This window comes from Carettochelys insculpta, chromosome 1, assembly GCF_033958435.1.
Source record: "Carettochelys insculpta isolate YL-2023 chromosome 1, ASM3395843v1, whole genome shotgun sequence".
In the NCBI taxonomy this organism is placed as follows: domain Eukaryota; kingdom Metazoa; phylum Chordata; order Testudines; family Carettochelyidae; genus Carettochelys; species Carettochelys insculpta.
Genome location: NC_134137.1, coordinates 241,211,620 through 241,227,304, shown reverse-complemented (window position 1 = coordinate 241,227,304; position 15,685 = coordinate 241,211,620). Strand labels below are relative to the sequence as shown.

General features: G+C 45.9%; 1 protein-coding gene across 4 annotated transcripts in view; it reads left to right on the top strand.

Moving 5' to 3' along the window:
- Nucleotides 1-15,685, top strand: part of CCDC91 (coiled-coil domain containing 91) — a 355,265-nt gene that overhangs the window by 57,992 nt on the left and 281,588 nt on the right. For 3 of the 4 annotated variants that reach the window (XM_075003166.1, XM_075003174.1, XM_075003179.1), the window contains one exon: nucleotides 14,659-14,828. In XM_075003166.1, the coding sequence (XP_074859267.1) occupies nucleotides 14,659-14,828 (170 nt within the window). The remainder of the gene's footprint in view (nucleotides 1-14,658; nucleotides 14,829-15,685) is intronic. The other variant, XM_075003187.1, reaches the window with a different exon arrangement.

Sequence of the window (15,685 nt, the reverse complement as noted above, 5' to 3'; positions counted from 1 at the left end):
TGACTTACCAACAACATCCGGTGCTCCCACATCTCACCAACAACTATGTTACAGCGGCCCTTCAAGTTAGAGATATGGCTTGGTTGGGACCTTTCGTGGTGGTGATGTCCAGGTGATCAGGCTGGGGTCTGCTGTCTGGACTGAAAGTTGCTAGCCTCCGCCTCGTGTCCAGGAGCCCACACCCTTGTCCCTGCTAAATCACCTTTTATACTGTTTCTTACTTGGGGGTTCAATACCTGGCCAATTAAAGTGTTTGTTACCTAATTTGGGCTTTCTATCCTCCCGGCCTGTCAGAACACGTTACAAGATTTCCTCTGTCCTTGGTCATTTTCCGAACCTCCCCCCGGAACCCTCTGATGTTGCACAACCAAGATGTTCTCTTTGGGGGGCTTCCAGCTACTTGCCCCAGCTGTTCTCTTTGGGGACGTACTATCTACTTGTCAGGATGTTCTCTTTGGGGACTCTCCAACTACTTGTCAACTTTCTGATTTCTTTCTCCTGGCCTGGCTTCAGACATTCGCGCCATTGTATGATAGCGTTCCAAGATGGAGTGTATGGTCATTCTGCCTTGCGAGTGAGACGCGGTTACCAGGTGCTCGTGCTCCCACAATATGTAGCCTGCATAGCATATTAAGATTCTGCAAAATCTAAGCTTTTAATTTTTAAAAATTCTAATCTTAGTGGATCTGAAAGCATACTGAGAAGGTAAACCTGATACAGAGACATCTTGACTTTACAGACAGCCAGAAACAAGGTTTCCAGAGAAGTGCAGATCGTAAAGGTTCTCCAGATGTTCAGCTGAGTGTCCTAAGAACTCTTCTCATACATATATATTGTACTTTTCTAGTATTTTAAGGGACCCAAAATATACTACTACAAGTGATTGCTCATGTACATTCCAAGTGGGGTGTGCGCTGGAGTATGCCCAGTTGCCAGAAGCTTTTTGCTCTAGCCAGTAGCCCTAGGATTGGTGTGGCACACCCTGCAGTGGTGCCTGTATGGCAACCAACATATGCACCGCCCAACTCACCCCTCTCCCCCCACTCAGTTCCTTCTCACCAGGCTGTCGGTTGCTGGAGCTGTTTCTCTTCTTCATAGTCAGCTAGTAGCCGTAACTTGTAAATTAGTTAGTAATTAGTGGAAATAGTTGTAACTATTTACCTTTCACTTGTAAATAGTTTTTAATTAGTTATGAGTGAGCTGAGGCAGGACTTTAACCCCTCTTGGCCCTTCGGCTCTAGAGGATACCTGGCTCCCAGGGTTTCAAAACCTGCTCATAATGTAGCAAGTGAATGCTTAAGAGTAATCCACACAGGACTTGTTTGAGTTGCATCGGTGAAGCACACCTACACCTTCGCGAATGTTATCTGTAAGCCTTTCAAACGTAGGACTCTTAAGGACAGAGTGCAGCTTTTAAAAGTCCTACTAATGGAAGTAGCCTTGCCCCTGGACACTTCCCCTGTGGGAGCTCAGAGTTCTTCATCGTCGATGCAGAGCACTTCAGCACCATTGGTGCCGTCAGAGAGCTCCCAGCATCAGGACCAGGAGTCTGCACCTAGCACATCAAGGCAGCACAGAAGCCAGTCCCTGGTGCCTTGCAAGAAGAAGAGGCATGAACAGGGCCAGTCCCCTGAAAGGGTCAAGCACCGAGAGTCCTCCAAGGCATCTGCCAGAGTACACTGTGAATTGGGTCATGAAGTGTGGGCATCGACGCTGGCATGAGGTGGGACCCTGTGCTCTCCAAGGCTGCCCTCGGTGCTGGAGGCATTCAGTATGGCGCAGGGCCTGTTACAGATCACAGTGCTGGGACTGATGCTGTGATGGGAGTCCTCATCGCCTCCGGAAGGACCATCCCCAGGCACAGGCTCCAGCGCAGACCACCGGGCAGGAGTCATCCTTTCTGGCACTGTTGCAGTTCCTGGCACTGGACCAGCCTCCACAAGGCAGACGTATGGTGATCCTGTTCAATGCACCTTATCATACAGCAAAAAAAGACAGGAGCCTGTGCAAACCATGGGCCCAGTGACACCGCCCTGGTTGTGGGCATTGGAGTTGGCATCAGAATCTGACTCTTATTACTCCAGCTCAGTCAGGAGTGGGAGCACGAGATTGTCGCACCACAGTGGACATTGGCACTGGATTAGTCATCCTGCATTTGGGGATTGGCAGACGTCCTGTCAAGGTGCCCCCCAGTGGCCCTTTTAAACCACATGAGAGGTCCATGAAATGCGGGGGCAGGGCTTGGGAATCCTTACTAGGGCACCCGGCATTCCCCAGGTGCAGAGGGTGGCACTGTCAGCATCATTGGGGATGCCTCCACAGGAACAGTCACAAGTGCTGGCCATGTCAGAGGCCCCTTTGGTGGGCTCAGAATCGGCACTGGCACAGTCAGCACTGACTCAATTTTTGGGCACCACCTTTTCAGGCATCAGGAACCATAACATCATTGGTAACAGCACCGGAAAGCTCAGTGCTGTCCCAGGTGCTCAACTACCCCAATGTCCCCATAATGCAGCCCATGTTTTTATTGGGCCCTCCACCCCAGATGCAGAGCACGGCACTGCAGACCACAGGGCCGGGGACTCAGACAGGGGAATTGGAACCCCTCTTACTGGTGGGCATGGAAGGGGCGGGAGTGTCATCCTCATCCTCCCCCGATGAGGCCTTGGCCAGATCCTCAGCATCGACAGTTTTAAGGAGGATGGTAGGGCACAACAACAGTTGCTACGCAGAGTGGTCCAGGGAGTGAGTATACAAGCAGAGGAAGTCAGGGATGATATGGACCTGGTGACACAGAGCCTCTAAGCATCAGGGCCCACAGGGGTAGCACTGCCCATTATTAATAAGATTGCTAATATGGCAAAGAGGGGTGTGGCAGACCCCAGCCTCCACCCTACCCACGGTCAGAAAGAATGAGCCCCAGTACCTTGTTCCTGCCCAGGGCAATGAGCACCTTTCACCTACCCTCCTCCCCTTGTTGTTGATGCAGTGAACCATAGGGAGAGATGGAGTTATAAGGCCCTTCCCCTAAAAACAGAGAGGCCAAATGCCTGGAATTTTATGGTAGAAAAGTTTATTCAATGAGAGGCCTACAGTTAAGGATTGCTAACCAGCAGGCTCTGGTTAGCAGGTACGCGTACAGCATGACCAGTTCCTTATTCCGCTTGTGAGAGTTGGTTCCACTAGAGAGTAAACCTGATTTTAATGCGGTGCTGGACGAGCATAAGATCATATAAAAGGCAGTGCTGCAGGTGGCGCTGGATGCAGCAGATGCCGCCACTAGGATCACAGCCTCTGAGAGAGCCATGCGTAGGGGAGCATGGTTTCAAGTCTTGGTACTCCCCTATGTGGTCCAACAGACTATCCCAGAACTTCCGTTCTAGGGGCCGTCCTGGTTTTTAGAAAAGATAGATGAAAGGCTTGAGGGCCACCTTATGCTCACTTGGCCTGCACACCCCTGCAAACCAAAGTCAGTATTTCACCCCTAGGCCTCAGTTTAGACAATTCCCTCAGCAGCAATGGGATAGCAGTAGAAGACAGGGCTGCTGTAATAGGAGACATCATGGCCAACAGAATCAAGGCCAGAATCACCAAAAACCCCCACTGGGATCTAAACAATTGTAGTTGCAGCTCAGCTTTTGTTTTCTTTCTGCCTATCCCTCTTCTGCCATACTTGGTGCAACATAACTTCAGACCAGTGGTCCAAAGCATTGTAGAAAGGGGATATGCTGTCCAATTTTCTTTGTACCCTGCTTCCCATCCTCCTTCCCTATCCCTCTTCAGGGACCTTTCTCACGAGATCCTGCTCAGTCAGGAGATACAGTCCCTCCTCCGTTGCAGGGCTATACAAGAGGTCCTCCATCAATTTTGGGGGCAGGGGTTTTATTCCTGTTATTGCCTAATCCCGAAGACAAAAGAGGGGGCGAAGGCCCATCTTGGACCTGTGAAGCCTGAACAAATTTGCAAAAAATGTACGGTTTCCTATGATATCCCCGGGCCTAATTATTCTGATGCTGCAATGGAGAGACTGGTTTGTTGCTCTCAGCTTACAGGGTGCATTTTTCCACATAGCAATTTATCTTCCCCACAGGTGGTTCCCCCACTTTGTGGTGGGGAAGGACCATTATCCGTTCACAGTCCTTCCATTTGGTCTGTCCTCCATCCCGCGGGTCTTTGCCAAATGCATGGCAGTGGTGGCAGCCTCCCTACGCAGGCAGGGAGTGCACATCTTTCCCTACCTGGAATGTTGGCTAGTTGGGGATCGCTCGCAATGCCAGGTAGTACAGCATATGCAGCTGATACAACAGACATTCGACATTCTCGGTTTCGTGGTAAATGAGGCAAAGTCTTTGTTGACCTCCACCCAAGTAATGGAGTTTGTGGGGACCCTACTAGATGCGGGACAGGCCAGAGCCTTCTTGCCACAAAGCAGGTTTCAGGCTATGGTATCTCTTATCCACTAATTGATCAGTTTCCCCACCATGATGGCCAGAGGATGTCTCAGGTTGTTGGGTCACAAGGTGGCATGCATGTTTGTAGTCCAGGACTCCAGACTACAAATGCACCTTTTTCCAACTGTGGCTCACCTCGGTGTACTGGCCTCTCTGGAACAACATAGATGTGTTGGTGACGGTCCCTCCGTGAGTGCTATTACAGCTACTTTGGTGGCTGGACGCTTGGTTGTTCTGCGTGGGAGTGCTTTTCAAACCCCTTCCCCCAACCCTCCCTCTCTCTAGTAACAGATGCCTCAGACATGGAATGGGAGGCGTATCTGGGGGAGTGCCAGACACAAGCCCTGTAGAGTGAAGAGGACACCAGACTCCACATATGTTTGAGAACTCAGAGCCATCAAGCTCACATGTGAGGTGTTTCAAAATGATTTAAAGGGTCAATGTGTTGCTCTGAGTACAGACAATATCATGGAGTTATATAACGTAAAAAAGCAAGGGGGAGCATGGTCCTCTCCTGTGTCACAAGGCCCTCAGGCTCTAGGAGTTTTGCATTCAACATCAAATTCTCCTGAAAGCATATTACCTACCTGGGGCCCACAACTCCCTGGCAGACCATCTCAGCAAGTCTTTCATGAGCCATGAGTGGTCATTATACCTGGAAGTGCTGCATTTAATTTTCCAGAAGTGGGGACGTCCCCAGCTAGACTTATTTGCCTCCCATCTCAACACACAGTGCCAGACATTCTGCTTGTACCAAAATCAGAGCCTGGGCTCCAGAGCAAATGCGTTCAGCATTCAGTGGTCAGGCCCTCTGCTGTACGCCATCCTTCCAGTGCCACTCATCCACCAAAACCTACACAAAATTCGGTCAGGCTGGGCATCGGTCATCCTAGTGGTCCCAGCGTGGGCTTGACATCACTGGTACTTGACCCTCTTGGAGCTGTCCATCTGCAATGCAATCACACTCCTTTTATGCCCAGACCTGTTGACACAGGAGCACGGTAGAATGCAGCACCCCAGCCTTCAAGCACTACATCTCACAGCGTGGAGTATCCATGGCTGAAAGTGGTAGAGCTCTTGTGCTTGGGACTGGTGAAAGATGTGCTGTTGAACATCAGGAAGCCATCCACAAGGGCAATATATGTAACCAAATGGAAAAGATTTTCTCTGGGCAACTCATAATGGGTTATCCCTGGGGCAGACTCTGATACTGGTTATTCTGGACTACTTGCTGTTCTTGAGTCAGGAAGGGTTATCACTGTCAGAATCATAGGGCTGAAAGGGACCTCAGGAGGTCATCTAGTCCAACACCTTGCTTCAAGCAGGATCAACCCCAACTAAGTCATCCCAGTCAGGATCTTGTCAATCTAGGACTTAAAAACCTCTAGGGTTGGAGAATCTACCACCTCTCTAGGCAACGCATTCCAGGGCTTCACCACCCTCCTAGTGAAGTAGTTTTTCCTAATATCCAACCTACAGCTCTCCCTCTGTAAGTTCAGACCATTGCTCCTTGTTCTGCTATCTGACACCACTGAAAACAGTTTCTCGCCATCCTCTTTAGAGTGCCCCTTCAGGAAGCTGAAGGCTGCTATTAAATCACTCCTCAGTCTTCTCTTCTGTAAACTAAACAAGCCCAAATCCCTCAGCCTCTCCTCATAGGTCTTGTGCTCCAGCCCCTTAATCATTTTTGTTGCCCTCTGCTGAACCTGTTCCAGCACATCCACATCCTTTTCATACTGGAGGGTCCAAAATTGGATGCAGTATTCCAGATGTGGCCTCACTAGTGTCGAATAGAGGGGAACAACCACTTCTCTAGATCTGCTCGAAATGCTCTTCCTAATGCACCCTAATATGTTGGTTAGCCTTCTTGGCTACACTGTTTACTCATATCCAGCCTTTCATCCACCATAACCCTTATGTCCCTTTCTGCTCTAGTGCTGCTTAGCCAGTCGGTCCCCAGCCTATAACAACGCTTGGGATTCTTCCATCCCAAGTGCAAGACTCTACACTTCTTGTTAAACTGCATCGGATTTCTTTGGGCCCAATCCTCCAATTTATCCAGGTCACTCTGGATCCTATCTCTACCCTCCAACATATCTGCTTTTCCCTAGCGTTGTCATCTGCAGACTTGCTGAGGGTGCAATCCAATCACTCATCCAGGTCATTAATAAAGATGTTGAACAACACCTGCCCCAGAACCGAGCCTTGCAGTGCTTTGCTTGAAACCAGTCGTTATTCAGCTATTGAGCCACTGACCACTACCCGTTGGGCTTGACTGACAAGCCAGCTTTCTTTCCATTTTATAGTCCATGGAGCCTATCTATACTTCCTCAATTTATGGGCACGTATGTTGTAGGAGACTGTAGCAAAAGATTTGCTGAAGTCAGGGTACGGCAAATCCACTGACTTCCCCATGTCCACAGAGCCATTTATCTCGCCAAAGCAGCTAATCAGATTGCTGAAGCAGGACTCGTCATTGGTGAATCCATGCTGGCTACTTTTTGATCACATCCCCCCTCTTCCAAGTTCTCCAAAATGGATTCTTTGAGCATCCCCTCCATTATTTTCCCAGGGACTGAGGCAGGCTGACTGGTCTATAGCTCCCTGGATTGTCCTCCTTTCCTTTTTTAAAGATGGGCACCACATGTGCCTTTTTCCAGTCATCTGGGATCTGTCCTGATCTCCATGAGCCTTCAAAGATAATGGCCAAAGGCTCAGCAATGACATTTTCCAGTTCCCTTAGTACCCTTGAGTGCATTAAATCCAGACCCATGGATTTGTGTACCTCTAGTTTTTCTAGATAGCTCATAACTTGTTCCTTCCCCACAGATGGCTGCCCTCCACCTTCGCATACTGCATTGTCAGGGATCCTGTGTGGGAGGTGACTTTTGTCCGTGAAGACTGAGGCAAAAACCACCTTGAGTACTTCAGCTTTTCCTACCTCATCTGTCACTAGGTTACCTCTCTCTGCCCCACACCTCTGATAACCCACTTATTGTTAACATGCCTGTAGAAACCCTTCTTGTTGCTCTTCATATCCCTTGCCAGCTGCAGTTCCAGTCGTGCTTTCGCTTTCCTTATTACTCTCCGGCATTCTCCAGCCATATGTTTATACTACTTCTTAGTCAACTGTCCGTTTCCATTTTTTGCATGCATCCTTTTTGAGTTTAAGCTGACTAAGGATTTCCCTGTTTAAGCCAAGCTTATTGCCTATCATATTTACATTTCTTACTATGTAGCGGGATGGTTTGTTCCCGTGCCTTCAGTAAGATGTCTTGAAAATACTGCCAGTTCTCTTGAACTCTTTTCCCCTTCATCTTTGTTTCCCAATGGATCCTGCTCATCAGCTCTCTCAGGGAGTTGAAGTCTGCTCTTTTGAAATCAAGGGTCTGTATGTTACTGCTCACCCTTCTTCCTTTTGTCAGGATCCCGAAATCTACTATCTAATGGTCACTGTATTCCAGGTTTCCACCCACTTCTATTTCTCCTACTAGCCTTTCCCTGTTTGTGAGTAGCAGGTCAAGTTGTTCATGGCCTCTGTTGGTTCCTTCAGCACTTGCATAAGGAAGTTATCCCCAATATTCTCCAAAAACTTCCTGGATTGTCTATGTGCTGCTGTATTGGTCTCCCAAAAAATGTCTGGATGATTGTCTCCCATGAGAACCAGGGCCTGTGATTTGGAAGCTTGACTTAGCTGTCTGATGCAATCCTCCATCTCCCTGATCTGGCGGTCTATAGCAGACACCAACTACAACATCATCTCTGTTACTTCCACCTCTAAGCTTAACCCAAAGACACTCAACTGGATTTTCTCCCTCCTTACACTGGAGCTCTGAGCAACCATACTGCTTCCTGACGTTGTTAGCCGGTGGCCAGGTAATGTGCAGTGAGGTACTCCCCTGGGTCCTAAGCAACCCAGTTTTTTTACTGTTAGAGCAGGCAGCTCCTAGCACTCTCACCCACGGCCAGGCTGTAGTAACCAAACGGTTAAAGTTCTTTTGTTGTGCCAGCTGTGTTGCAGTGACAAAAGGGTTAACAGCAGGGTCAGGCTCAGAGCTTAACTAGTTACAAGTTTATTAAGCTACAGTTATAAGCCTACGGTTACAAAAGGCTATTGTTTACTTCTTATATGCTAGCAAAGTACAGGTGTTAACAAGTTACGTTACAATCCAATACAAAGATATCTGTTACCATCTAACAATATCTTGACACTAGTTACAGAGCTCTAATTCTTTAGCTGTGCACAAAAAAAGTCGGAGACCTAGCATGGGTGTATCTTACCCTCTCTGCATCTCTCGATACCAGTGTAGCCAAGCCGGATCGGTCACTCAATTCCGCAGAAAGACGAATACGAGGTTTGGCGTCCCCAGCTGTGGGCCTCGGGAGGCAATCACCTGACCCGACCAGCAGGTAGTTGGTGGAATGCACTCAGAGTTAGAGTTCTGCTGGACCCATCTTTTATACCCCTCTGGGTTACGTATTCTCTTTCTTATCTATGGTGCCAGATCATACTGGTCTGTCTTTGTGACGCCAGTTTGTTACAAGGACATTTCTTACTTAATTTGCACTTGTAAGACAGAAGATAAGCAATTTGAGAGTACAGGACATTCTTTTGTGTGGGCGGGGCACTTCCCCTTCTGGGATGGTTGTGTGTGTGTGTGTGTGTGCATCATATCGATCAATGCCAGCTGGGGTGATTTCTTGAGGGTCCCCCCCCTCTTGTTGACAGTCTGGCCTGTTAGCCTTCCATCTGTACTTTCCGCTTCTCAGGGTCACGATAAGCTAGCATATCTGGGCCTCAATGAGGGCATCAAAGACTGTGCTGTCAGCAGCCATTTCCGTGCCCTGTGTGCTGCTCAGTGGGGGGGGGCAGCGAGCAAGCTGGCTTGTAAGGGGGAGACTTTGTCTGGCTACAGACGTAGAGCACAATTCTCTTCCTTTTTTTCTGTCTGTTGTTCTTAAACAGTTTATAACCTTCCATGACCATGCTCCAGTTACGTGAGTCATCCCACCAGGTCTCTGTTATTCCAGCCACCTCATTCTTCTTTCACTGTGCCAGGGCCTCTAATTCTTGTAGTTTGTTCTCAAGGCTTCTGTTATTGGTGTACAAGCATCTTAGAGAAGTGGCTGATTGGCCCACTTTCTCCTCTTCACCCAGGAAGCCTTACTTGATTGTTTCCTCCTCCTTCCCCACTTACCTCAGAGCTTGTGTTGCCATCCCTTGATGAACGTAATTTAAAGCCCTCCTCGCTAGGTTTGCAAACCTGCTTGCAAAGATGCTCTTTCCTCCGTTCATTAGGTGGATCCCATCTCTTCCCAGCAATCTCTGTTCATGAAAGAGAATCCCATGGTCCAAGAAACCAAATACTTCTCTGGGACACCACTTACGCAACCACGCATTTACCTTTGTGATTTGACGATCCCTACCTGCACCCCTTCCTTCCACAGGGAGGATGGATGAGAACACCACTTGTGCTCCATATTTCTTGATCTTCCTTCATAGGGTTCCGTAATCTGCCATGATCTTGTCAAGGTCGCTCTTGGGTGTATCATTGGTTCCTACATGGAGAAGTAGGAGGGGGTAATAGTCTGCAGGTTTAATGATTTTTGGCAGAGGCTCTAACATCCCTGATTCTAGCTCCCGGCAAGCAGCAAACTTGCTGTGATTCTAGGTCTGGATTGCAGATGGATGACTCTGTCCCTCGTAGGAGGGAGTCCCTGATCACCACTATCCATCTTCATCTCTTAGGCGTGGTGGTCATAGAACCCCCATCCCTAGGACTGCCCATCTTATTCCTTAGAAACCATGGGGTCTCCTTCTGATCCATTCCCTGTGAGGTATCGGTCCCAGCTGTCTGCCGTATCACACATGCAGAGAGGCTGAAAGTGGCTATTTAACCCCACTAGAACTGGAGAGATCTGAAGTAGTTTTCTCCTCCTGGAGGTAACATGCTTTCAGTTCTCTTCCTTGTTCTGAGCAGCCTGCTGTTCCTGCAGTATTATATAGTGCCTTCTATCCAGAAAGTCTCCACCCTCTCTGATGGACCTGAGGGTTGATATCGGCACCTCAAGTCCTCTAACCTTCTTTTCCAAAATGGCTACCAGCTTTCACTTAGTACATAGAAAATCCTTTCTATCATCCAGGAGGAAGACAAACATGAGACATGCCATGCAGGTCACAACAGCAGACTTCTCAATAGTCATGTCACCGTCCATTTTTTCCCTTTTCAGAGAGTTTCCTTAGATGTTCTAGTGCCACCTTGAAGGGCACAAGAGAAACAAACCTATAAGAAAGGGAAAACAAATATGGGGCTCCCCCTGAAGGTGAACTCCCAGGCAAACTCCCTGTTAGCTGCTCCTGTTACCTGCTCACAGTGTTCACTGTGGCTGCCTTCTCATAAAGCTTCTAGCTGGTTAGGCCTGGCTCAAAGCCTTTGCCTCCAATCATATCCGCCCTTGAAGGCCCACCTGGAAGGAAGCTCTCCCAATTCACACCTTGCAAATTTGCCAAACACTTTCCAACTGCCCCTCTGTGCAAAACAAATGCTCAGACACACAGACAGATATTCAACCCACCAGCTCACAATGCAGCCCCCCAAATGCCACACTCACCTGAGCTCCTCTTGGATGTTTTCCGAGGCAAACTCCCTGTTAGTTGCTCCTGTTCGCTGCTCACAGTGTGTTCACTGTGGCTGCCTTCTATCAAGGCGCACTTAGCAGCTATCTTGGCCTTTCACCCTGGGCCGGGCTTATCATCAGTCTTCTCAGACCCTGTGGTAAAGAGATTTATGAAGGGCATGGAAAGGGTCAGGCTGCAGGTGCCTCCCCCTCTGCTGGTGTGGGACCTCAATCTGGTATTGTCAAGACTCATAGGGGCACCTTTTGAACCTCTTGCTTCCTGTTCCCTCCTATATCTTAGTTACAAAACAGCATTCTTGGTGGCTGTTACTTCAGCCAGGAGGGTGTCGGAACTAAGGGCCCTGACAGTGGACCCAGTCTACCCAGTGCTTGACAAGGACAAGGTCAGGTTGAGACCTCACCTGGCATTCCTGCCAAAGGTGGTCTCCCCCTTTCATGTTAACCAGGACATTTCCCTACTGATCTTTTACCCGAAGTCTCGTGCCTCCCCTAAGGATCAGAGTCTGCACACTTTGGATGTGTTTGGAGGGAGCTGGCCTTCTATATGGACAGGACCAAGCCTTTCAGGAAATCCCAACAGCTGTTTGTGGCAGTGGCAGACAGGATGAAGGGCCTCGAGGTCTCCTCCAGCAGATGTCCTCCTGGATAGTGGCCTGCATTAAGGAATGCTATAAGTTGATGGGGGTTCCCCCTCCCCTGATCAGAGATCACTCTACCAGAGCTCAAGCTTCCTCAGCAGCATATCTGGGCCATGTCCCTGTCCCAGATATCTGCAGGGCGGCCACATGAACAATCAAAGAAGAAAAGACAGTTACGTGTTCCGTAACTGGTGTTCTTTGAGATGTGTTGCTCATGTCCATACCAAAACCTTCTGCCTTCCCCACTGTTGGAATAGCTGGCAAGAAGGAACTGAGTGGTGGGGGGGTTGAGGGGTTGTCGGGCGGTACATACATTGGTCGCCATACAGGCGCCACTCCAGGTGGCGCTGCACCGACCCTATGGCTACTGGCTAGGGCAAAAAGCTTCCGGCAACTGGACATGTGCCAGCGCCTATCCAACTTGGAATGGACATGAGCAACACATCTCGAAGAATACCAGTTGCGGAGCAACTAACTGTCCTTTTATAGAACAGTGTTAGTGGAATAAGTGGACTATATCAATGTCTTTTCTGTTCTCCTGAATAGCATTATGAGCTCTGTGTAACATCTGTTCTAGGTACAGTGGAAGTCATGCACATGTATTACTGGATCCCTCAACACATTTTAACAATTTTACTATCTTACAGTAAACATTTTTTATATAGAGTTTCACTCTGCTGAAAACTGCAATGAAGTGTTATGGGAGGAAAAAAAACCCTCTCTTTTGATTCACAAATTAGTGGTTGCTGTTGGTTTAGGTGGAAGAAAAGAGAATAGATTTTGAATAGATTCCATTTTTCTCCAATACATTTAGAAAGATTTTTCCACTGGCAGTGGTTACTAATTTATTGAGTGCTGGTGATTTTTTGTTTTTTTGTCTTTGTTCTGCTATGTGCTATTTTTCTTTAATCTATTCATTTGGGCTAATAACTGTAATAGTATTGTCTAGTATAGTCTCTAAGTAGCTTTACAATTTTTAGGACTGTGTTTTTCAGTGTTCTTCCTATTTTATTTTCCTCCCAACTATTCCTTTTTGTTCCTCTCTCTGTTCTGAGATTTTATTGTGTGGAAGAGTTGGTCAATGGCACCAAGTGAATTGAAACAGTTAATATGGAGATATACCTATCTCACAGAGCTGGAAGGGACCTTGAGACATCAGGTTCAATCCCCTGCACTCACAGGAGGGCCTTTCACCATCCCTGACTTTTTTAAAGCTCTGTTTGCCCCAGATACCTAAATGGCCCCCTCAGGGATTGAACTCTCAATCCTGGGTTTAGCAGGCCAGTCCTCAAACCACTGGTGAACTTACCTATGTTTTCCCCACTTCTTCTGTTGTATGCATTGGGCTCTTGAGTAGTGGAGGACCATCCATTTGCTTTTCTATACCACCGTGTGACAGGAAGGGGTGAATTTCACTGCAACAAACTACTGAAATAAAATTATGTTGAAGAATTTATTTTTGATCTTGGTTCTAATAGTTACTCTGTTAGTGATCCAGTGGCTAAAATTGAAGCTAGACAAACTGAAAATGAAAATCAGATGTAAACATTTAGTAGTAAGAGTAAATAATTGGAACAATTTGTCAGTGGTTATAGTGGATTCTCCATCACTGACAAGTTTAAAATTGAGATTGGATCTTTTGTTAAATTAGGTTTTAGGAATTATTTTGGGGATGTTGTATATCTTGTTTTATACAGGAGGTCCAATAAGTTGATCACAATGGTTACTTCTAGCCTTAGAATTTATTGATCTGCGAATCCAGACAAATTGTTTACAAATATAGGCAACATGAAACTGGTAATATTGGATATTAATAGTTTCTGTTCACATTTACAAATCCATTGCTTCTGCATCTCAGATCAAAAAGCATTTGTATGCAATGTGATGCCTGTTTAATTTGTCAGTTCTGAACCAGGTGGTTTTGTTGAAAAATATGTGATTCCCTAGGGACTCTTAAATTATAGTGTATTAGCTGCATGTAGGAGTGGAAAGCTATAGATTTGATTTTATTTTATTAATGAAGAAACCAAAATAGCAGCCTGGTTTTTTTCCCCGTGTTTAATACTCGTTGTTATTTAGTAAGTTTCTGTTTATTCCCTTAAAACAACTTAGGTCACTGTAATGTAGAAATTAAGATGAGCCACATAGAGGAACATAGCTCACAATAGAAAACTCTCTCCTTTTGAAATATAAGAGGAAAAGAGCTATGGAAGAGTTCAGTATATTCAGCAATAATTGTTACATGTGCATTGTGGGACATAAGGCCATTTAATTTGTTTGCTTTCCTGTGTTCACTATTTTAAACATAATGTATAAAGTGTGTTGCGTTTAACACATGTAAAATTGCTTGTGAACTTGTTGCTGAGTGAAATATTTATCTAAATGTTCTTTTATAGAGCTGTCTTTTTTTTTTCCCCTATCCAAAGTTGCTTAGGTGCCTTAATAATTACCTAGTAGCCAAGAAGATATAAATAATGAATTATCTCTGGCAGTCAACAGTTCAAGGCAACAAAAGAGCCACTTTTAGTCCTTCTTAGCTATCTTTGTCACAAAATCAGTGTATTCTCATCTGTCCCTGAAAAACGCGTCAGATAAATGACTTTTGCAGTATGCCCCAAAGATCCTCAAGTTCAGGCAGCTTTAGAGCAAGGCCCATAAGGTGATATCTTTTGAGTGCAATGGTAAATCATATAATCATGAAGAATAGGCCAATAACATTATTTAAAGCTATGAAATTATGGCAGGCTTAACTTTTACATGGTCAAGCCAGATTTGCACTAGTTTAACAACTGCATTTTTGGCTTGCTTGTATTGTATGGTGTTCCTTTTCATAACAAACATAATTTAAGTTTACCTCAGATAAAATTCAGAAACATATATACATAATCTGCTAATACTGGATTTTTTTCATGTTTTCTTTCTTGCATTAGTATCTGAAGTCCATGTGCCACAAAATATTGTTTCAGATATTTTACTGGAGCATTCTCTGCCTTCTGCTTGCCTTGTGCCTTTCGACCCATGCATCTTATCGGGTGATAGCATACCAACAGCAGCTGAAGCAGCCAACAGTGTTTTAAACCCAGCCATTCTAAAAGAGCAGGTATTCACACAATCTTATTTTTATTACAGGAGCTGATGTATTTTATCCCTTGCTGTCGTATTCTTTCAAATCAAATTAGAGAGACTTTTTTTCTTCAAGCTGACTTTTGTGTAGTTTCTGCAATTTCAGTCAGAACAAAGATATCCATTACTAGTCTCTGAATATTGGAAAGACAAGTACTTTTGAATTCTTTGAGATGGCAGAAAAAAATTTAATTACACAGCAGTAAAGGTTTTAGCATGCACATATTTGATAAAAATGTGTTATCCACAGTGAAACGTTTTCTCTACATCAAAATAGTAACTTTGGTATTTGGGTACTCTTTCTTAAATAAAAGTTCTTTAAAAGTAACTTGTGAGATGTGACATTACTTTCATATGGTCCCCAACTGAGCTATGTACATTAAAGTGCTCGCTTTCAGCATATATGCAAGTGCTTTGCCAAACTGGGGCCATGCTGCTGAAATACAGGAGGCATTAGCAGAGTAGTTCTTGAAAACTGTTGAATTGCTAGAAAAGCTACCAAAAATGTCAGAAGTAATCACTGCCTAAAAATGTTTCCTTGCATCTTTAGAATTAGACTTACAGAATTGAGATTTTAGTACCGTCACTCAAATAGATACATAAATGAATCATGTGTGAATCATGAAATATTTAAGGTAGTCAGCATTTCAAAGCAGTAAAACAGCCACAATGAATAGTATCTTACTCGTCAAACATTCCCACCAATTTCAGTGGGATTACTCATAAAATAGGCACAGGGGTTAGCTGTGTTAGTCTATAGCTTCACAAATAGCAAGCATTCCTTTAGCATCTTAAAAATTAACAAATTCATTGGGTAATGAGCTTTCCTGGATA